The sequence below is a fragment of the Gekko japonicus genome, unplaced genomic scaffold (assembly GCF_001447785.1).
Source record: "Gekko japonicus isolate JY-2015 unplaced genomic scaffold, Gekko_japonicus_V1.1 scaffold152, whole genome shotgun sequence".
Classification (NCBI taxonomy): domain Eukaryota; kingdom Metazoa; phylum Chordata; class Lepidosauria; order Squamata; family Gekkonidae; genus Gekko; species Gekko japonicus.
The window spans coordinates 1,200,092-1,222,427 of NW_015168050.1; the positions used below are offsets into that span (position 1 = coordinate 1,200,092).

At 43.0% G+C, this 22,336-nt stretch overlaps 1 protein-coding gene across 5 annotated transcripts in view; it reads left to right on the plus strand.

Moving 5' to 3' along the window:
- The window catches only part of SEPT9 (septin 9), a 326,641-nt gene that overhangs the window by 213,093 nt on the left and 91,212 nt on the right, over positions 1 to 22,336 (plus strand). For all 5 annotated transcript variants that reach the window (XM_015414345.1, XM_015414344.1, XM_015414347.1 and 2 more), the window contains one exon: positions 10,244 to 10,900. In XM_015414345.1, coding sequence (XP_015269831.1) covers positions 10,244 to 10,900 — 657 coding nt within the window. The remainder of the gene's footprint in view (positions 1 to 10,243; positions 10,901 to 22,336) is intronic.

Below are 22,336 nucleotides of genomic sequence, written 5' to 3' on the forward strand. Positions count from 1 at the left end.
ATTCCTGGAGATTTGAGGGATGGAGCTGGAAGAGGGTGAGGTTTGAGGAAGGGTGGGACCTCAGACAGGTACAATGCCATAGACTCCACCCTCCAAACCAGTCAGTCCCTCATGGGGAACCATTGTTGCCAATCTCCAGGTGAGGGCTGGAGACCACTCAGAATTACAACTTCAGAAGGGAGGGCAGAAGTCAGCTGAAGTCAAAGGGGCAGATAATGGTAGATTGATGGTTACCTTGAAGGAGATGGGGTTGCCAACTCTAGGCTGGCAAATTCCTGGGGATTTGAGGGGTGGAGCCTGGGGAGGGTGGGGTTTGTGGAGGGGTGGGACCTCAGATAGGTAGAATGCCATAGACTCCACCCTCCAAACCAGCCATTTTGTCCTGGGTAACAATTGCTGCCAATCTCCAGGTGAGGGCTATAGATAACTCAAAATTACAACTGCTCTTCAGGTAGCAGAGATCAGTTCCTCTGGAGAAAACAGTCATTATACCCTGCTGAGGTCGCCACAGCAAATTGACACTGTTTGCTCAAAGCCAGAGCACTCTCCCAGAGCCTCTTTCTAGATCTCGTTGTATTTAAGAGAAAACAGAGAAAACAGTCATTATACCCTGCTGAGGTCGCCACAGCAAATTGACACTGTTTGCTCAAAGCCAGAGCACTCTCCCAGAGCCTCTTTCTAGATCTCGTTGTATTTATTTCCACAACGGGCCTTATTCCTAGTAAGCTTTATAAAGATCATTTCAGATACCAAATAGCAATAGCAGGCTTGATTGGATTAGTTGTGATTTGCAGAGGGGTGGAGATATCAGCATTGGTGTGATATACAGAGGTGTTGGTAATGAGCATTGGTAACGAGACAGGAAACATAGGTCTCAATTTGGTCCAGGAAGATTCAGTCCAGAAGTGCTGTGCCACAAAGAATAAGGGCTTTGCCCGTTAAAAAAAAACACATGATATTCTGATGCCACAGGAAACTCATTTAAAGAAACAGACTGCATTGGTTTTCAAATCAAACTGGTTTTCAGAGCAATTTCAGGCTAATGGCTCTTTAAAATCTCGAGACGTGGGTATACTTTTTTCCAAGAAAACATGCTTTGCTTTGGAAGAAATAGACTCTGAAGGATGGTTTCTTTTTTTAAAAGGTCTTTTGAACAATTCAAAATACACCATAGCAACTATATATGCCCCGAATGAGGGGCAGGATCATTTTTTAAAAGATACCTTTTGCTAACTGCAACAATTTCAGAAAGGCCCTGTCATTTTGGGTGGTGACCTTAACAGTGTTATGGACCCGTCTATAGATAGTTTCCAGACACATAGGTAATACCCAGAACTTAAAAAAGAAAGCTACAGTGCTTCAGCAACTGCTTGACTAAGGTTGCCAAGTCGGTCATTGCGCTGCAGCGGGGGACTCCTGGCTGGTGTCTGGAGCACCGTACGCCCATCACCCGGAAGTGACATGACACCGCCGGGCACACTGGGGGCGGGGCCATGACCATCCGAGGGAAAACCATAGAGTTTTCCCTTGGATGACCGTGGCCCCGCCCCCAGTGTGCCCGGCGTGGTCGTGTCACTTCCGGGTGATGCGCACATCGGGGTGGGGCTCCCCCTGAGACCCAATCCGCTGCCGGTGGGGAACGGGCCACTGGGGCGGGGGTTTCCCCACCCCCTGGGGGGACTTGGCAAGCCTATGCTTGACCAAAATGACTTGGTTGACATATGGACACACCACAATCAAAATGTAAGAGACTACACGTACTACTCTTCATGCCACATTTTCTAGAATTGTCTATATTTTACACTCCACCTCCCTTCTGCATAAAGCATTGCATCCTGAGATTGGTCTGCGAACCCCTTCTGATCACACATGGATTGAATGTTCCATTATGGATAGTGAACAAGAACACAAATCATGCAATTGGTCTTTGAAAAAATATCTTTATTATTTAATCAAGATGTCCAAGTAGAAATAGAAAAAGAAAATTTTTATTTTGACACTAATTCTGACTGCGGAGTCGCATAATAAATAGTATTGGATGCTATGAAATCTGTTATTTGAGGCAAATTCATCTGCATTAATTCGGCCTATAAAAAGAAAAAAGATCAATTAAAAATGAATTATTAAACAAAATTCACTCTTTGGGAGAAAAACACAAGAAGTATGGCTCAAAAGAAATTATAAACATTTACAACTTGAAAGGAAGTAATTGGAGGCCCTTGAAACTTCACAGACCCCCCAAAACGTAGTATTTCTTAAACAAAAATATTGTTCCAACATCCCTTAAACAAAAATATTGGTTCCAACATCCCAAATCCTTAAAACGTCTACCTTGGAAACTAAAGAAAGAAAAAGCCAAGAAAAATATAGATTATATAAAAGGCTCTGGAAATAAAACCATTCTTCTAAAGAGATAATTCAAATATTTATACAAGATTACAAAAACGTATAGCATTTTGATAATCCAAACTTGACTGAAAGACAATATTTGCAGTCTAACCATTTAGTTAAGTCACTTTCAGATGAACACAAATTGAATGTCCAATAACATCAGAGGAGATTCTCAAAGCTATAAGAATGTCTAAAACCAATAAAACCCCAGGACGTGATGGCCTACCAGCCGAATTTACCTTTCCTAAATTTTAGTTTCTCCCCTAACAGACATATGTAATTCTAAGAGTCTAGAAAACTTCCCCCGTCCTGGGAACAAGTCAGAATAATAGTCATACCTAAACCTGACACGGACCTCTCAAACCCTAAATCATACTGTCCCATCTCTCTATTGAATAATGACTATAAACTATTCACGTCAGTTTTAACATCCAGATTGAACAACATAATTGGAGATTACATACATATAAATCAAACAGGGTTTATACCGAAAAGAGACATTACTGACAACACAAGGAAGACCCTGAATATTATCTATTATTGTAAAAAAATCTCAAAGATACTTGTGTTACGGACCTCGATTTTGAAAAAGCTTTTGATAGCATAGAACCTTTGTATCTGAAAGCTATTTTGGAAGCTATGGGTTTTGGCACCAAATTTAAACATACTATAGACTCCCTATATGTGTCACCGAAGGCACAACTTTTTATCAATGGTTTGATCTCAGTGGACTTTTCCTTATCTAAGGTCACCCATCAGGGGTGCTCTTTGTCACTTTTACTTTTTGCCTTATCAACCGAGCCTTTAGCCAATATGATCAGATCCACAAATTCTATTGAAGGCTGTGGTGAAACGGGGACCCGCCCTCAGCCCTGGGAGACTGAGGTGCCATTCTGTGGCTCGCAAGCCCCTGTTTTGGCCTCCCACCCTGCCTGGTGGGGCTATTTCTCTCAGTTAAACGCTGCCACCACTCACTGAATTGACACCGCCTTCCTAGAGGGACAGTGAGACCCCTCTGGCAGATTTCCCCCTCCTCAGGAAACAGGTACCTCAATCTTTGGACACCCCCTGGAGTGTTGGCAACTCCTCCAATTTGGCCCCATTTGTGTTCCCTGGCCTCCTTTTGCACCTGGTAACATGCAGAGCAGGGAGGACTATGTGGTTAATGCAGCCCAGGCTTTTTAAACTCAAAAAGGAAGATTTATTTAACTATATACAGGTTAGGCATGAAAATAAACACAGGCACTTCAACACAACCGGGGCACAGAAAATAAACAGGATAAAAACACAATTCCTCTGTCCCTACCCATACACCTTCTCTACCCCTGTAGTGGGTTGTGGCCTCAGGCCAGGATTTGCTTTCCCCCCTCCTGTTGTGGAGAGAAACTCCAGCCCTCCTCCTCAGGACTGGCCACCAGTACTGCTACCCTCCTGGTTCTCCACCATGATCTATAGTGGGCTGTATTGCCCATGGAGTCTCTGATAACAGGAGTCCCACCTATACTATCACTTGAACCTGCCATCCACGCTGAAGACCGGGCTGAAACTGACTCTTTCAAAAAAACTTTCCCCCTCTGGAGCTAAAAAACTCCTTTCTCCTTGGCCCCGCCCCTGGGGTGTGTCCCTCTTTTCCCACTCTTTTCCCTCAGGGATGCTGGGAAGTGTAGTCAGGGAGATATGGCAGCTCCATTGTTCCCTATGGAGTACCCCCTCCCCCACATAAGGAACTATCAGGCTGACATCCATTTTATGGCCTGGCAGCCATTTCGTCACACCTCCCCCTCCTCAGATTTGACATGGTTTAGAGGGTGGATTCTATGACATTGTACCTATCTGAGGTCCCACCCCTCCTCAAAATCCACCCTCTCCAAGCTCCATCCCCCAAATCTTCAGGAATTTCCCAACCTAGAGTTGACAAGCCTATCTCCTTCCCAGCGAACCAGCAAAATCTCCCTTGGGACAATTGGCAATGGCTGTGAATTTATCTTGGGGAAGGAAAAATCTGACGATTATAAACAGCTATTTACCCCTTCTAAGTAAAAAATCTGAAATAGAAGAAACTTAGATGTCCCTAGAAGATTATGTAAGGACCCTAATGCTGGAGCATCATGAGGCCATGCTACTTCTAGGTGGTGACTTGAATGCATGGTTGGGCCCAGACGATGCTTTTCTGGCAACCAAATTTAATCTTCAGATCAGTGCGTCAGGGGAATCTTTAGGGTCTATGAATCAAGAGAGAATGTTTAAAGATTATCAAGCAAACTATGCAGGGGCTTGCCTCTTTTAAGTTTGCCTTTAGGTTAGGACTATCTATTTTAAACGGGTCTACTGTTAATGATTCCCCTGGTGAATTCACTTACATGGCTGGTCCTCACCATTTATAGCCAGATATATGTGTACTCACGATACTGTTGCTGTTGAATTGTTAAAAAAAAAGATTTTAAAATGGGTGGTCACGACTAATGCAGAACATGATGGCCATGTTTTGCTCCATTTCCTGCTTCTGCATCGAGACAAATTGCTCTCACCGCTGCAAACCACTGTCCGTGGAGTGGCCGAAAGAGTCTCTTGCTGCCCAAGCTCCCTCCAAGAGTTTGGGTGAGTCCCCGCAAGGTCGCACGGACCGGGGAACTCCAAAAAAGCAAAAAAAGATGGGTGGGCTCGGGAACGTCCCGAGCCGCACCCGCATCGTTGCGCTGTTGACCCGGAAGTCATATTCTCAGTTTCCAGAGAGAAGAATTTGCAAACCAATGAAAGAATAATAGTATCAGACTTCAAAATTAATTGTAGCTGAACCTATAAAGATATCCTTTGGCTGTTGGTCAGTTTATCTTTTTTTAAAAAAATTATTTTTTTATTGTTTGTTTAAACTGTTACATTGAGTATTTATATTTATTTACATTTTCTCCCCTTCGAGTTGTGTTCGAGTTGAAGAATAAAGTTGTGTTCTTGCTGAATCGCTCTCCGACTACTTTGTTAAGCGAGCGACTTAACACAAACATCTGCTAGTCTGACTTTAAATTTATAGTATTTGTAGTTTCACAACCAAATGTGTCTTGAACTACTTACAAATCCAAATGGATATATTTTTTATATAACATCAATTATATAGCATCCAAAGTTGCCCCGTAGGGTTATAAAGCGACATGAAAGTCTTGAAGACGGCGTGAACATACTAACTGTAATCAACAAATTGAAAACAATAGAATTGTACACAGGGGTCATTTCCTGTGGGAGCGCACAGGAGCGGAGCGCCGGCAGTAAGAAGCCTATGCAACAAGCCCTGCTCCCTGCTCTCAGCAGCCCTCAGTCAGAGCAAGAAGCAGCCAGGTAAGTTGCAGAGCCCCCCCGGCCTGCCTTCAGGTAAAAGCTCTCCCTCCTCTGTGAGGGCAGATCTGCACGTTCCCCCCTCCCCATATCTAGTAATCCAAAACAGTCCAGTGGCACCTTTCAAACCAAGTTTTATTCAGGCACAAGCTCTCCCTCCTCTGTGAGGGCAGATCTGCACGTCGTCCCCCCTCCCATAGCTAGCAATCCAAAACAGTCCAGTGGAGCCTGAGTGGTGGGTGTTACCTTCTGACACACTTCCGGTGATGTCAGGGGGTGTGGCATATGCAAATAAGTTATGCTAATAAGTTATGCTAATGAGTTCCTGCACCTCTTTTTCTACAAAATGACCCCTGATTGTACATATTCAGTTTTGATGCTGTAAGACCTGTAGAAGGCATCAGAAATGAGGTTACACCAGTTCTCAGAGTCTTGTAGTTTCCTTATGTTCTTGCCGTCTTCAAGATTTCAGGGACGCTTTATAAACTTGCGAGGCCTGCACACAATACTCCAGGTGCAGCCTGACCAATGCAGTATACAGCAAGACTATGGCATCTTGTGATTAGCGTGCTATACCTCTGCTGATACACCCCAAGACTTTTTGTTGTTCAGTCATATAGTCGAGTATGAGTCTCTGTGACCCCGTGGACCACGTCACGCCAGGCCCTCCGGAGTCTGCTTAATTTCATGTTCGTTGCATCGGTGACACTGTCTAACCAACTCATCCTTTGCCGTCCCCATCTTCTTTGACCTCCGATCTTCCCCAGCATCAGGGTCTTCTCCAGTGAGTGCTCCCTTCTCATTTTTTGGCCAAAGTATTTCAGCTTCAGCTTCAGTATCTGGCCTTCCATGGAACAGTTAGGGTTGATTTCTTTGAGGACTGACTGATTTTATCTCCTTGCAGTCCAAGGGACTCTTAAGGGTCTTCTCCAGCACCACAGTCAAAAGACAGCAAAAGACCCCAAGAGTGCATTAGCCTTTTTTGCTGCTGCATCACACTGACTGCTCCTATTTAGCTTACAGTCCATCCATACCCCAAGATCTTGTCCATACATACTGCTACCCAGAAGTGTATCCCCCCATCCAGTATGAAAAGATGGCTTTCTGCCAAACTGGCTCTCCTTGAGTGATTAAGGTGGGCATATGGAGGACAGCATTACTGAGTCCATTTCCCAAATGGCTGAAGAGCTACAGTGCAACACCCATTCTTTCCACCATGTAGACAAACCTGGTAAGTCATTCCGTGTTGTCAGCCATCATGCCATGCAGAGGGAGAAAGAGAAAGGCAAAGCTTCTGTTTGGACAAACAAGAGTTAATCCGTATTGGCAGGGCTATTTTTTGGGCAGGAACGCACAGGAATGGAGTTCCGGCTGGCTTCAGAGTTGGCCACGGCCACTACAGCCAAAACCTCTGCGTGCGTGGCTACAGAGAGAAGGCCTTACTTCCATGTATCTGGGGCTTTTTTCCCTTTCAAGACTTCATTAAATACTACCTGCATTTTGGGTGTTATTATCTCTATCATTTCTTTGTAGAATTCACTTGTGAATCCATCTAGCCCTGGTGATTTGCCTTTTTTTAGTTCTTTTATTACTTCTCTTATTTCCTGGGTTGTAATTTCACCCTCTAGTGCATCTTTCCCTTCTTTCTCCAATGGAAGACTGATTGTCTCCTGAGACTCTACTGTGGCCTTTTTCTTGTATAAGTTTTTATAAAAGTTCTCAAAAGCCTTAGTAATTTCCTTGGGACTTTGTGTTGTGTTATTGTTAATTTTTATAGATTTAACCGTCTGTTTTGCTTTTTTAATCTTCAAGTAGTTTGCCCGTCTTTTTGCTGTGTTGATGCTGTTCCTCTGGAAATCATTCCTTACCATAGTTTCCCTTTTCCACATTGTTGCTATGTCTAGTGCTTCTAATTGTTTTTGAATCTCTTTGATTTTGCTCTGTAAAGTGGGGCTATAGTTTTCCATTACTTCCCTTTGTAGCTTCTCTAATTCCTTCATGTTGTTTTGTCTTTTTTTATACCATTCTCTTTTTATGTTCTTTTCTTTTGTATGCAATGGCCCCTTATTACTGCTTTAGCGGCATCCCATAGTATATTGATAGGCACCATTCCTCTGTTTTCCTTGAAGTATAATTTTATCTGTGATGTCATATATTCCCTGTCCTCTTCTTTTGCCATTATTAAATTATTATATCTCCAAGGTCTGTTTGTTGTGGGTAAATTTAATTCCAATTCAATACCAGGGGCATGGTCAGATATCCAAATTGGAAGAGTTGTAATCTCTTTTATGTACATATTATTATTTTTTCCCAAAATTATATAATCTATGCGTGACGCCGTTTTATGCCTGCTGGATATATGCGTAGGGCTAGGTCTTGTTCCTGTAAACTCATACACTTCTTTCAGGCCCCAGTCTCCTAGCTTAAAATTTTTATTCTTTGATATATCAAAATTCAGATCCCTGGATACAATTAATGCTCCCTCTGTGAACTGTTGAATCTTCTTAAAGACCTTAGAAATTTCTTTTGCTTTTTGTTTGGTGCATAAACATTCGCTATAGTAATTCGCTTGCCTTCCAGTTTGAACTTGACCAATAGGTATCTGCCCTCCTTGTCTGCTAACCTTTCGATATCCTCAACTTTAAAGTTCTTATGGATCAAGGTTGCTACACCCCTGGCCTTAGAATTCCCTCTTGCTTCTGCTAAGACCTGCCACTTCGGGTCTTTTATTAATGGTTTTCTATCTTCTTTTTTTGTGTGTGTTTCCTGCGGCAGTAGTTGAACCAGTTTCCTAGTCCAGACAGTGGTTGCCCTGGAGACAATGGGCGCTGTGACTGAATCTTTGATTGCCATGGCAATAACTTTATGTGCCTTTTTCAGGGCAGTTTCTATTCTCTTGTCAAAGTTGTCTCTGACTGACCCCTGGCCATCTTCAAATAGTAAGCCAAAAAAATGAAGGGCAGCGACAGGAGCATCTGCTAGGGGAACCTGTAAAATCTCATTTGCAAAGGATGGTAATGCATAAATTTTTTAAACAAAATTTGGAAATTGGCAAGTAGCCATTGGCTTAGCCTATTCTGCCTTAAGATGTCGTTCAAAAAATTAAGGGAGTGGGAAATCTGGGAAAGAATTCTTTGTTCCCGCCGGGTCTAGCTTTTGACTTTGGCTTGGGGGGGGAGGGGTGTCATCATCTCTTGGGGTGACTCTTGAAGCTCTAGTGCTGATAAGGTCTTAGATAGTAAATACTGGTAATCCTCTGGCTAAAAAAGGCACACAGAGTGCTCTGGCACACTAAGTTCTTGTTTATCATCTGTTAAAAATTCCTCCTCTTCCCTCTGTTTTGTTTCGTTATCTGAAGACTTGGACCCCCTCCCAGGGAAGCTTCCTACTTCTCTTTATATCAAATGATTGTTTCTGGGCTGTTTTGGTTGGCCACTGACAACCTTGTTGTGAGTAGTAGCATGCTGCCCGGGAGTGAGGGGAGGGAGAGGAGGAATCAGACTGGGCGGGCCCCATAGGAACCTATGTCTTCATTGTGGCAAAAATTAAACATCTCCTTTCTCATAGCTTGTCTGAACACATAACTTCTGGGGAAACGCTCAGTATCCTGGGGTTGGGTACTTTACCCATTCGGAGAGAAGTGTCTGACTGGATTGCTGAGTCTTGTCTGAAGGAGACAGCTCTGCTCCCATTTCTCCTGCCCGGAGGTTGGCTTGGGCTTCCCTGAGATTGGTACAGGGGCTGAGAGCTTGCATGGTATCTCCACCCACCAAACTGGTTGGTTCAAAAAGGCCACTGCTCATAGCTGAAGAGCAGGAGCGGGGCATCAACTCTGAGGTTGAGGAGGTAGCACTTTTTTGCACGCTTTTGAGATGCTGTTGTGGTCAGGTTCTCACCGGTAGCTCATGCAAGCTGATTGCTCGGCATGCTGGCTCCTGAATGATCATGCCGAACAGCGATGGCTGCAAGTGATACTGCCGTCTCTCCTTCAGAGAGGAATCCATCTGGAGACTCCTTGGAAGCCATCAGATTGATAGTTGCTGCGTCTGTTTTTAAAAGTGGCCAAAATGGCTGCCAGCCACAAGGCATGGAGTCTTCTATGACCGACTAGGCTTTTGTAGAAAGGGGAGAAGAGGTGGAGAGTTAGTTTAGAAGAAGGAAGGAGTAGGTAAGAAAGAGGATTAAGTCATTGGAAGAAAAGAAGTGAGGAAGAGGTGAGACGAAACCTAATGAAATTAAATAGGAGGCTGAGCCTGCTATAGAGCTGCTCTCCCTGTTGAAGCAGAAACAAAACTGAGATATCCTCCTTTCCTCAGAGGAGAAGGACTCTTCATGGTGAGTATCCAAAGGTCTTTAATCACTCTCTGTGTGAAGAAGTACTTCCTTTTGTCCATCCTGAATCTATTGCCTATCAGCTTCATTGGATATACTCGAGTTCTAGTACTTTGGGCAAGGAAGAAAAAATTATCTTTGTCAATTCTCTCAACCCCATGTGTCATTTCATATTTTTATTATTATTTTTCAGCTCTTAAGAGATCCTTTGAAGTTGAGGAAGTAGATCAGCCACCAAATTCTTCCACTCCTCAAAGACGGACACCCAATCCTCTTGTTAGGTCTGCAGTATCCAGCTCTACACAGAAATTCCAGGATCTTGGCACCAGGAATTCTGAGACCCCTTCTAGACATGTGGAGTCTCCTGCACCGAGGTCGCCCAAATCCTCTCTGAGGAGAGTTGACCTTTCTGGACCAAAACATCCTGAGCCAGTGTCCAGAAGAGCAGAAATTTCCATTGATATTTCATCTAAGCAAGTAGAGAACTCCACATCAGTACCATCAAGATTTGGCCTCAAGAGAGCAGATGTATTGGGGCATAAGGCTGCTGAGATTGCTACGAGAAGGACTGAGATCAATATAGGCAAACCCCAGGATCAAGCTCTTCGCAGAATGGAGGTTCCCTCAAAGATTCCTGAGCCGACACAACGGAGAGTTGAAACTAATAGCCCACCTGTGCTAGATGTTGCCACCAAACGTGTGGAAAGCCAGGTACCAAAATCTTCAGAGGCTCCAGTACCACCGGTTAGACAGATTGAAAACGTGGAGATTTTCCAGAACAGTCAGCACCTGCCACCAGAACCAAAGTTTCAGTCAGCAGTGGCTGAGATTCCACCCAAAAGCCAAGAAGGTAAGCAAAATTGGGACTGATATTTTAAATTGCAGTACTTTGCCTGTGTATAAATGTGCCTGTGTTTGTATTTCCCTCTAGTGGCTGTTTTGTCATAAGAGTTACAGTCAGTTGCTGTTTTTTAAATCGTTAATGTTCATGTGTACTTTTTCACAGCTCGAATTATGTTTGTTCAGTATTGGTGAATTTGGGGTCTAATTTGTCCATGTGTATTACATGAACAGCTCATAAGTATGCCTTTGTTTTAGTTGGAGTGCTAGCTCAAGTTCTCTCTGGAGTTTTGTAGAGTGAATTCTACATTATGTGCCACTGTTTGTGCCATTTATGGATATCATAAGCTGAAATATTGGCTAAGTTTAGACACTGTACTCCTTTAATGTTAGAACAGTTTCACTTAGGCCACTCTCGTGAATGTTAATATTCCCATTTTAGATTTGTAGGGTACATTGCCTATGCACAATTAATGTATTGGCATGTATCGAATTGTGCAGTTAGTACTGAATGAAAAGGAAGGATGGATGGTGATTACTGCAGACCCCATATTCTGTCATTGATTATATTCCGAAGGGTCCGCTGACCCCAGGAACAAAATGGGTGGGGAGGGGGCTAAGTTGGCTACAGTGGAAGGGGGAAACAGGAAAGTCCCAGTCTGTGGATAGCTGGATACACCTCACTGTATGTTTGTTGAGTGAGACAGACCTGCCTTATGGGAAAATGGCACTGAAGCAAAGTGTAATTACAGCTGATCTCCATAGCATTGCGACCTGTGAGGAAGCTGACAAACCCAAACTTATCTTCCTTTTTGCAGTCCTACCTGGGACAGTGAAGGAGGCCTTCATGCGCTACATTTGACTTTGTGAACCTGAAGAACTGGATAAAATTTAGTGGTGAAAATTTAGTGGTGAAAATTCCCTAGCTCAGACTGTGTTCGTGTCTATCTGGCTGCTGGGGACAGAATCTTTAAAGTAGTTAAAGTGAGACCCAGTTTGGTGTAGCAGTTAAGTGCATGGACTCTAATCTGGGAGAACTGGGTTTGATTCCCCACTCCTCCACTTGCAGCTGCTGGATGACCTTGGGCAAGCCATAGTTCTGTCTGAGCTGTCCTTGAAAGAGCAGTTCTCTCAGAGCTCTCTCAGCCCCCCCTACCTCACAGGGTGTCTGTTGTGGGGAGGGGAAGGGAAAGGAGTTTGTAAGCCGCTCTGAGACTCCGAGTGAAGGGTGGGGTATAAATCCCATCTCTTCTTCTTCTAGTGTAAATATCTATGGTATTGTTTGACTTGATACATTTAATATGAGCACTTTGTGTGGTTCCAAATTATCTATGGTTTACCTTGTTTGGATTCCTTGTAGAGAGATCCTCTGTCTGAAAAAAAACTAAAGAGCCATGGATGTCCTTAGATTGTCGTATTCATTTAAACGTGTGTTTATTCATTTTTCACAACTATTGTAGTAGTCACGTGTAATACTGTTTAACAGTTTTGTATTGTTAGTGGGTAACACCATTGCACTCAACTTTAATAATGCAATATTATTAATCTAAATAATTTCCTGGAATGAAACTGACATTGGAATTCCCTGTCCTTTTCTCAAGTTGTTCTGGTTTCCTTTGATAAGGGATAAAGGATGTCTGGCTGAGCCAAGTAAAACAAGGTATGTTTGATAGAAATTTGGTGCACCCTGCCCAATCCTGTCCACAACACCTTGTTTAGGAACGACTGCTCAGATTAACTTGGAGTTCCCTGACTTGTTGTTCAAGGCTGCTGCTTTTGGGATTAAAAATGTGAAAGAAAAACCAGTCTGTCCTTATGCGGAGATATATATTTATATATATCTAGAGAGATAGACTGAGAGAGTTGTCAAGTCACAGCTGACTTATGGTGACTCTGTAGGGCTTTCAAGGCAAGAGACATTTAGAAGTGGTTTGCCACTGCCTGCCTTATGGTCACAATCCTGGAATTCCTTGGAGATTTCCCACCCTAATAGTAGCCAGAGCTGACCCTGCTTAGCTTCCGAAATCTGATGAGATCAGGCTAGCCTGGGAAAGCATGGACAGAATTCTGCGCTGGCTTTGCAAAGCTTGCAGCATTTTTTGCATCTTGAATGGGAGCCTCCAGGGCTGAATTTAGATGAAGAGAGGCCCTAGGCTACTCCACTTGTGAGGCCCCTCCCAATCCCCCACCCTCACGACTAGAAGAAAATGGAAGAGTGTTATAAACAAAACTGAGTGAAGCCAAGGATGATGACGGGTATTTAAAATTCTGCAATTCACAATTTCTCCTCTAAAGGACATAAGATGTTATTGTTAAATACCATAGTGATTGAAAAAAATGCATAAATGTTAAAATTAACACTGGAAAACTTTTGCGATAACCGAACTTCGTAAACCTTTTGTGGAATAAGTATTAATTTTTAGGAAAATGAAGTTGTAATATTATTCTTTAAAAAAACCCTTGAGTTTACAAATTATATTGCCTGGGAAGTGTAAATAATATCATCATGATTATCTGACAATATGGCACTTTTAGAATCTACTTTATGTTGTCTTTAAACAGTCAGTTTTAAAACACATATTAAGAAGTAAGCTACAGCCATCAAATACAGTAAGACTTAAAAATGTTTTTTCCTAGCCTTCCTCATAGCAAAATTGTTTGTCTGAGTTTGTCACTTTCAATGTACAGAATGCTCAATGTGGACAACCTCTCTTGAGACATCATGGCCCTTAATTCTTTTGAGTCTTGAAAAACTCCTCTCTCGAGCAGTTAGTGACCATAAAGCTAAGAAATAGCCGCAAGATTGCTTCCACATTAGGAAAGGCCATCTGAATTTTTTTCCTTGTATATAATTTGATAAAGGTCTGTATGAGACAGAGGGTGCTCTTCTGTAAGCCTATGGCTTTGTCTCACTTATTGGTGAAAATGCAAAAGTTCATCAATACGTTTCAAGTCAATATCTTTTGGGTATGCTTCCATCAACAGTTCAACACCTTGCTGAATTTCTTGCTTACATGCTGTCAGATTAGCAAGAATATAAAACAATTGTGCAACATCACTGTACACAGTACTTCTTCTTTTTAAATTGGCTTCAAGTGCATCTAATATAGGAATAAAGAATTTTATCCTAAACGTATCTCTTGAAGAAAGTGCATCTAAGGCATCAGGTGCACTTCTGTCATTTCTTTGCCGTTCCCTTACTCTTTGTCTCCTTGTTTTGTAGTTAACATTTGGCAAGGTGGCTTTTGCTTGTTTTTCAAGCTCATCAAAATCTTCTCTAATTTTCCTTTTAAAATCCAGAAGTGAACTGTACAAACTTGCACAAGAACTCAATAACAGGTCTGATTTCTGAAGGGCTTTGCTGACCTTGTGAAAATGTCCTAGCACAGGGGTCCAAAAAATACAGCATAAACACAAATAAATCCACAGCTGAACGGTCCACCAGATTTAAAGAGTAACCTGCGCATGGAATAAATCTTGCAAATTGTTTTTTTCAATGATTTTTTGCTGCATACCATTGTACTTAGCAGCCATATTGGCAGCGTTGTCATAAGACTGCCCGCGACATTTTCTAAAGTAAATTTCAAGCTCAGTCATGAAATAGTTGAACACTAAATCAGCCATGCTTTCTTCTGAGTGGTCTTTTAGCTAAAGGAAAGTTAAAAATCTCTCAGTTGGCAAACCATCTTCAGGTGATACATATCTGATAATTAAAGTCAACTGATCAGTATGTGAAATGTCAGGAGTGGAATCTACTGAAAAGCTGAAATATCAAGCCTTTCTCACATCAGCCAGAATTGCATCCTTAACTTTTTTTTTTTGCCATGAGTTGAATAATTTCCTCACATATAGTTTTTGACAAATAAGAGGGATTGCCTGATCTAGAATGTCCATACCGATTGATATGAGCAAGTAAAAATGGATCAAATTTTGCCACTAGTTCTAAAAGACTAAGACAATTGCCATTATTTGGAGATCCAAAGTGTTCATTGTCTCCTCTGAATGGTAAGCCTCGTTCTACAAGAGTGCATATGACAGCAATAATTCTCTCCATGACATGCCGCCAGTACTGCTGTTCTGCTTTTATTTGTTCCTCTAGCTTGGAAGTTAACGTTTGTCCTCGCTTCCTTGTTAGGTAGGCCAACATGACATTCCTATGCTTCTCTGAGTTTTCGTGAGTTTGGATAAGATGTGGGTTTTGCAAGTCATCAAACCCTTCAGTAGCTAAAGCTGTGGAAGAAGATGCAAGGTTTGGAAAGAGTTCACAAACAAAGCAATTATCTGCATCTGCATCTGGAACACCTTGGACTTGGCCTATCTTACCAGGTGTGAACTGCAAAATCTGACTATTTACATTATTTTCTTGTGGCTCTTTAGCCTCTCCCTGTCCAGTAAGTGACTCTTGAATTAGTTCTATATTTTCAGTTTGAGCCAGCATCATGGCTGCTTCCTCATAATCAGCTTGCTGTTTCACATCCTGCTTCGCTGTTTGTCTTTCAGGGAGGTTTTTGTCTGGTTGCATGCTAGTAGTTGGCTCAGGCTGGATAGCTTCACTGCTGGCTCTTGTTGCTTCAATGAGTGGTTGATGCAGGAAAGCAGTGATTGGTCTTAACTTCATTACCATAGCATTTTCAAGTCTCTGTCTCCTGCGCTTGCTAGCACCCCTTTCAAAACTTTTACTCATGCTTACATTAGAATCTAAAAATAAAAAGTAACATTAATCTTCAACTGGATAAACACATGGATCAGAGGTCTATCAGTGGCTATTGGCACAAGGTATAGATAGTTGCTGCTGAAGGGTTACACATGGGGGCCCCCCCAGAGGATCCTCTTCTGGGGCCTGCCGGCAGCCATCATCACCACCATATTCATGCCCCCTCAATGCAGTAGCTGTGCTTTGGCCCATGGGTAGTTTCTTCCACACATCAGGGGCCTAGTCCTGCCTTCAAACACGCAACTCGGCAGGCAGGCATGCCTTCCCCATGGAACGCCTGGTGGCCTTCAACCATAGGCAGCTACCACCTCATGGGCAGGCAGTGCCATTGGATCTCCAGCTATACTGGTCACTGGGTTTCCTGAAGCCTTTGCCACACACATGGCCTTGTGTGTGCAGTGCCCTCTCCCCATCAGACAATCCAGCTGCCTTTGGCCTGGGGCAGCCGCTGCTGCATGGGGGTGGCATGGCTTTTCAATAATCTCTGGCTTGAACCCCCAGCATTGCCCCACCATGGCCTGGTGGCCTTAGCCAGAGGTGGCCGGTGTTGCATGGGCATCTCCAGCCTATTGGACTTTGCTTGGCCTGGGTCCCGCCATGCATGTGGCCTTGCGCCTGGGCTACTGCCCCCCCCACTTCCACAGGCAGGTGGGTTAGTTCAACTTCTCATTCCCCTTCTGTGGTGGCTTGGGGGCAGAGGGGAGATTGCAATACCCAGCCACTTTGCGTTTTTACCCTGGGGCCCAGGTACACTGTATTGGCAGCAGGAGTGGGCTGGGGAAGGGGTTTGCCCCCCCCGCCCCCAAGACAGCGTTGGACTATCTGCCCAGGGCTGCACCACTGGCTCTCCAATCTGCCCATGCACATTTTTCTCTGCACCCCCCCCCCCCAATAGGGCGTTGCAGTGAGGACACCAACTCAGAGCTTACCAGTCTCTGTCCTTTGTATCTCCAGTACCTGGCCTTACATTTGATGGCACGCATGGCCTGGCCCAACAAAGTGACATTTATGTCAGATTCAGCCCTTGTAACAAATGAGTTCGATACCTCTGACCATAATTCAGCCTCAGTTTTGGTGTGGACATCTAAAAGCCACTCAGCATCCCACTGCCTTGCCTGAGCCTTTCCCCATTACCCTGAAAATAGTTGGAAACGTTACCTCAGCTCATCAGCCAGACTGTATCTGCCACTGGTAATAGCTCTATTCACCCTTCATTGCCGTGGCTTGGTTCTTGCCTCACCTCAGCAGTTTCCTTCTTGGTTTTTTTGGCCTGCCTCTCCAACATTCAATTCTCTGTGGCTCACTGCTAGTTGACTGACTACAGTTTTGTGCTAGAAGAAAGATTTAACAGAGTGTAGATGGGAGGGGGAGTCCTGGTAATGCCATTCTGAGCATCCCCCCCCCCCCCAAAAAAATAAGTGGCATAATTTGTTGGTTTATAACACAGCTGCAAATTACTTACAGTCTGATTATAAGAGTCTTCTACTGAATCTACAATGGCCTTTTTAGAAAGCTGTCATTTCAGAACATCTGGACAGTGCATTATCTACATGTTTTAAACACCCTCCTACACACATCATACCTCAGGTTTTGCAGTAGTGGGGGGAGAAACATATTCCCCTATCTACTTCTAGTATCTTGGCTGCACTGGTGGACCTGATGACACCTGGTATTTTTGGCCGCTGTGTGATAGAGTGTTGGGACTGGATGGGCCATTGGCCTGATCCAACATTGGCTTCTCTTATGTTCTTATGTACTCACCAGTTAGTTCCCCACTCCTGATTTCATTCCAAATGCTAAGCATTGCAAGGTGTTTTGTTGTTGTTGTTTTAATTCCAGCTTATCTCAAATTTGGCACCTGCGCTGCCTTGGACAAAATTGGACGGCATATACGCCCCCACACAAGCACACTCTTTTAGCCTCTCTCCGTACTCACATCTCAGTGCTGGAGGCTTCTTCCTGTTTAAAACTGTATCAACACGCATAATCAAGCCCAAATGTGTCACCTGGTTTTAAGGAAACATTACCCCAACAGCTTTTAGTCTCTTAATGCAGTTAAATTGTGGAGCGGCTCAGGGAGCTGGAAAGGATTACTCACTGTTTATCTGCACAACTTTTTTGCCTGGTTTTTATTTTGAGAAAAGTTGCTGCGTTTATTGCCTTTTACATTTCCTTTAAACCCCTGGCTACAATTAAGCAATCATGGGTGAGCAGAAAGGCAGAACCCAATAAGGCCTTGAAAATATGTACTGCAGGATTTGAACAGGATTTCACTCTCACCACTTCCTGCACCAAGAGAATAACAATAGAAAAGGACCAAATTGGAGGGGGCAGAGCTCTTTTTACAGGCTAGTGCTATTCCTTTTTAGCTCATCACAGAAGGTTGGGGGGGGGGATCCATTCTTATGGCAAAGGATCTTGTTGGGCATGGCAGGTAAGGCATTTTTATTCCACCTTACAATTGTACCCATCACTTCAATAGACCCTCTTCATGCATCAAACTCAAATCTTCAGTGAAACATAAAAAGGTGAAAAAAGAGAGGATAGGCCTTGATAGCCCATCATCAGATCTCAGAAGCTAAGCAGGGCCAACCGTGGCAAGTACTTGGAAGGGAGACCCCCAAGGAATACCAGGGCTAGGACACAAGAGGCAGGCAATAGTAAGTCGCCTCTCTGAAACATCCAGGCCCCACTAGGGGTCGCCATAAATCAACCATGACTTCCAGGCACGCGCGCGCACACACACGCATGCAAATATTCATCCCGCCCTCCAAAAAAGGGAGAATAGGCATTAGGGTTTCCAAGGGAGAAGGCATGAGGTGTATAAATCAGGTTTATTGCCATGATCTTGGGATCTCCGTTACTGCTTCAGGCTCTGGCCACCTGCACTGTCTTTCTGGGTGAAAAGTGGAGAAAGTCAATAGGAAGTGTGGCCCATGAAGACTCAATACGGAGACATACTCCCTTTCTTTGGAAGCTACCACATACATACATAGACATGAATTTGATATTGGTGGACTCTTCTGTATAAGATTAACTTAGGTGCATCACTCACAAGAGAGCCAATTACAGCACTACTATCAGAAACAGTTGAAGCCTGTGACTCATTTCCCAACAGAAGAGAAAAGATGAGTTATTACAAATTATACAAAGTACTTCCTTGATTAAAGAATTAAACTGGCATCAAACCAAAGCAGCCTTAAACGTTCTCTTCTACTGCAAAACAATGGGCTACATCTCTTGTCGCTGAAGTATTAAGGGCTATGAAATTTGTCACTTCCCCACAACATGGCAGCAGAAGAAAACACCAGTGCTGCAGTCATCCTAGTAAGCCTAATGTAAGTTACTAGTCCGCAACACCACAGTGTAAAATGGATCTTCCAGTGGTGTTTCACTGAGTTACACGAAGCAGCAGAATGCCCAGCTTGTGGATCACCAGGTTGTTTCCGCTTGGTGTTGGGCCACAATGCAAGGCAAATAATTCTACAGTAGAACTGATAGATGGGTTCTTTTGGGGAGAGAAGAATCTATTCATGAGACTCTTGGGAAAGAATTTGCTGATGCTGTACAGGGAAGGAGATTCTGGTCCATGTAGTAGAATACAGAATCCGTTCAGTATATACTATGCAACGTAAGTATGCAAGTGCCGTCAAGTCACAACCGACACAGCGACCCTAGTAAGAGGCTTTCCAGCAAAGTGAAGAAGCAGAGGTGGTTTTCTTTTGCCTTCCTTTACATCTCCCATCCAAGAACTGATCTGCTTAGCTTCTATGATGTAATGAGATTGGGATATACCGTGTTGCCTTCTCTCTTGTTAAGCAACATGTATGCTATGCAATCCTTACAGTCATAAACTTTTCCAGTCCCACAAAGCAATCCACTCACTACTAGTTTATTTATTTATTTAGGCTCAGGGCGGCTTTTTTCTTTTGGGCAGAAAAAGCCCAGCAGGAAAACATTAGCATAATAGCCCATACCCAACAGCAAAAACCTATTAGCCTATTAGGCCACACTCCTGACAGCACAGCTCATTAGCATATTAGGCCACACACCCCTCATTACCAGAAGTGTAGTCATCCAGCCACACCCACCTTTAGCTTCTTATTCTGTTTACCTTGTTTGTTGTCAAAACCCAGGGCTTTTTTGTAGCAGGAACTTCTTTGCATGTTAGGCCACACACCCCTAATGTAGCCAATCCTAATGAGTTCCTACTGTTGGGTGTGGCCTATTATGCTAATGAGTTCCTGCTGGGCGTGCCCAACTCAGGAGCCAGCCGGAACTCTGTTCCTGTGCGTTCCTGCTCCAAAATAGCCCTGTTTTTGACTTTCTTGGCCTTGATTAATAACTCTTTGTTCTATTGACAGCTCCTCCCCATTCTCCCTCATCAACACATTCATAGCAGAGGTAGCAGGGCACAGGTTACATTTTATTGTTATGCTCCTATTTTATTATGATGATTGGTGAACCAAATGAGCTGTAGACAACCAGCAGCATGGTGAAAATCAGCTGATTTCTAGCAATAGGATGGATGCAGTTGTCAAGCTTGTTAATTGTTTCCCCTGTCAGCCATTTCCAGACTTCTGCTGGAGGAATCAGAGGCAGTCAACACAGCACACACATGGTGAAAAATGGGGATACAGTCAATATTTAATATTTATCTAATAATAACAACAATAATAATAGTCATATGATTTTGTATCATTTCTTTATTTTATTGATAGGGTGTATGATCTCTCATAAGATATCTTAAGATATTATTAATATTAATTAATTTTTTTTGGATTTTCATACATCATAAATCCAGACAATAAAGGGTAGGAAGGGTAAAGGGTAGGGGGGTAAGACATATAGGGAAATTCCTTCGTGTTTGTATTATAGCTGTTACAAGTTTCTAGTTCTGTTTACAATTTTCTTTCTTTTATATAATTACTAAAGTTTTTATCAGTTAATCCTTTCGCTGAGAATCCTGAAAAAAAATATTAAGCTTTCCACAGTTCAAGCTAGAGTTTCTCTAAGATTTTAATATTTAATCTTGATCTTCAAGTTTTCTTTCTACCCAGTCATAAAATGGTATTCAATTATCTTTCCCATTTTGTTTACTTCCGTCTTTCAAACAGTTTGATAGTATGTCCATTTCTGTGGTCTCAAAGATTTTTGTCAAAAGGTCGCTTTCCGTTGGTATCTGCGATTTCTTCCAATACTTAGCATATAATATTCTTGCGGTCGTGACTATGTGTATAATTAGATGTTTAAGTTGCTTATCTTTAACATCAGGCATAACATAAAGTAAGAACATTTCTGGTTTAAATGGTAACATTACCGAACATATTTTTTGTAACATCTCATGAACCCTTCTCCATTTAATATTAAAGAGTTAATGGAGCCATACATAGACATTTCTGACATATTAAAATCAAGCATTCAATATTTTAAAATAACTGTTAGATTCATACTATTTGTATAATTCTAGCATGGTAGCTTCCCACCTCCTTATTGTGAATCACAGCCAGACTTTAGACTTATTTCCTTGTATTTAACAAATTAGTCATCTTGTGCAGAGCTCAACTGTGTAGTGAACAAGGGTAATTGTCAGTGCCAATCCCTCTGAGCCAATATATGAACATGTTTTAGGGTCTTAGATTCTCCTAAAGAAAGTGATTGGAGGAACAGTGTTTCGTGCACCTCAGCATTTAGTCACAGCGACGGCGCATCGACGAGCGGGTGGGAGCCTCGAGTGCTCCGTCCCCGCTTGAACCTCTTTCGTCTCGTTCGAGCCTCCCGTTTTCGACGGGAGAGCCCGACTAGCACCCTAGGAGTGGGAGCTGGAGTAGGGGGTGTCTTTCTGGCCCTCCCCCTGCAATTGGCAAGGCGGGGGAGGTGCCCAGAACAGCCCTGAAACCGAGACGATTGCAAGGAGGAACATGGCTCCCATGTTCCACGAGATGCAGCCAGCTGTTTTGTTTTTATCTTAACTATATGGACAAGTGGCAGCAGTAACATAAGAACTGAAGTAAAGTGAGTACGGCTACAAGTCTATTGTTGTTTTAAGATAACCCCAGGGCATTTGCCCAGAACAGAGGAGAGAAGCGGCCAAGGAAATTAACTACGGGCTGAATAGCGGACGATTTTTTCTTTGATGGGGAGAGGAAAACATATGTGGGCAAGGACTAATATGTATTTAGTAGAAAAGCGATTTGTTTGAAGTGAACTGACTTTTTTTTTGGCGGAATAAATAAAAAGAAGTATCTGAGTAAAAATTGCGTCTTTAAAGAGTAACTACAGGGAGGAGAAAGATGAGGACGCAGAAGGAGGAAAGTTTGCAGGGAAGCAGTTCTGGGAAACATTAGAGAAAAGGATTTGTGAAGGAATACGGAGGGGGATGGAACAAGTGTTGGACAATATACTAGAAAAGCTATCGAGTCTACATCTGAGCATTGAATATGAAGAAGATTTGATAAGCGACGGACAGAATAGGGAGAAAGAACGGGAGACATGCAAGGGAAGTGCGATACAAGAGACTTCACAACCAGCGATGGCAAAGGTGCAAAAGAACAATATGAAAAGCACTGGCCATGTGGACTTAACAAAACTAGAATACATAAAGAAAAGGAGGACAATGAGAAGGAAAAAAAGAGGAAAAAAAGACAAGCAGAATGGCAAAATGAGGGGTGAGAAGAGATTCAACAGAACCTACAAACAGGTGAAAACAATATGGTCGAGGAAGAAAGGAAA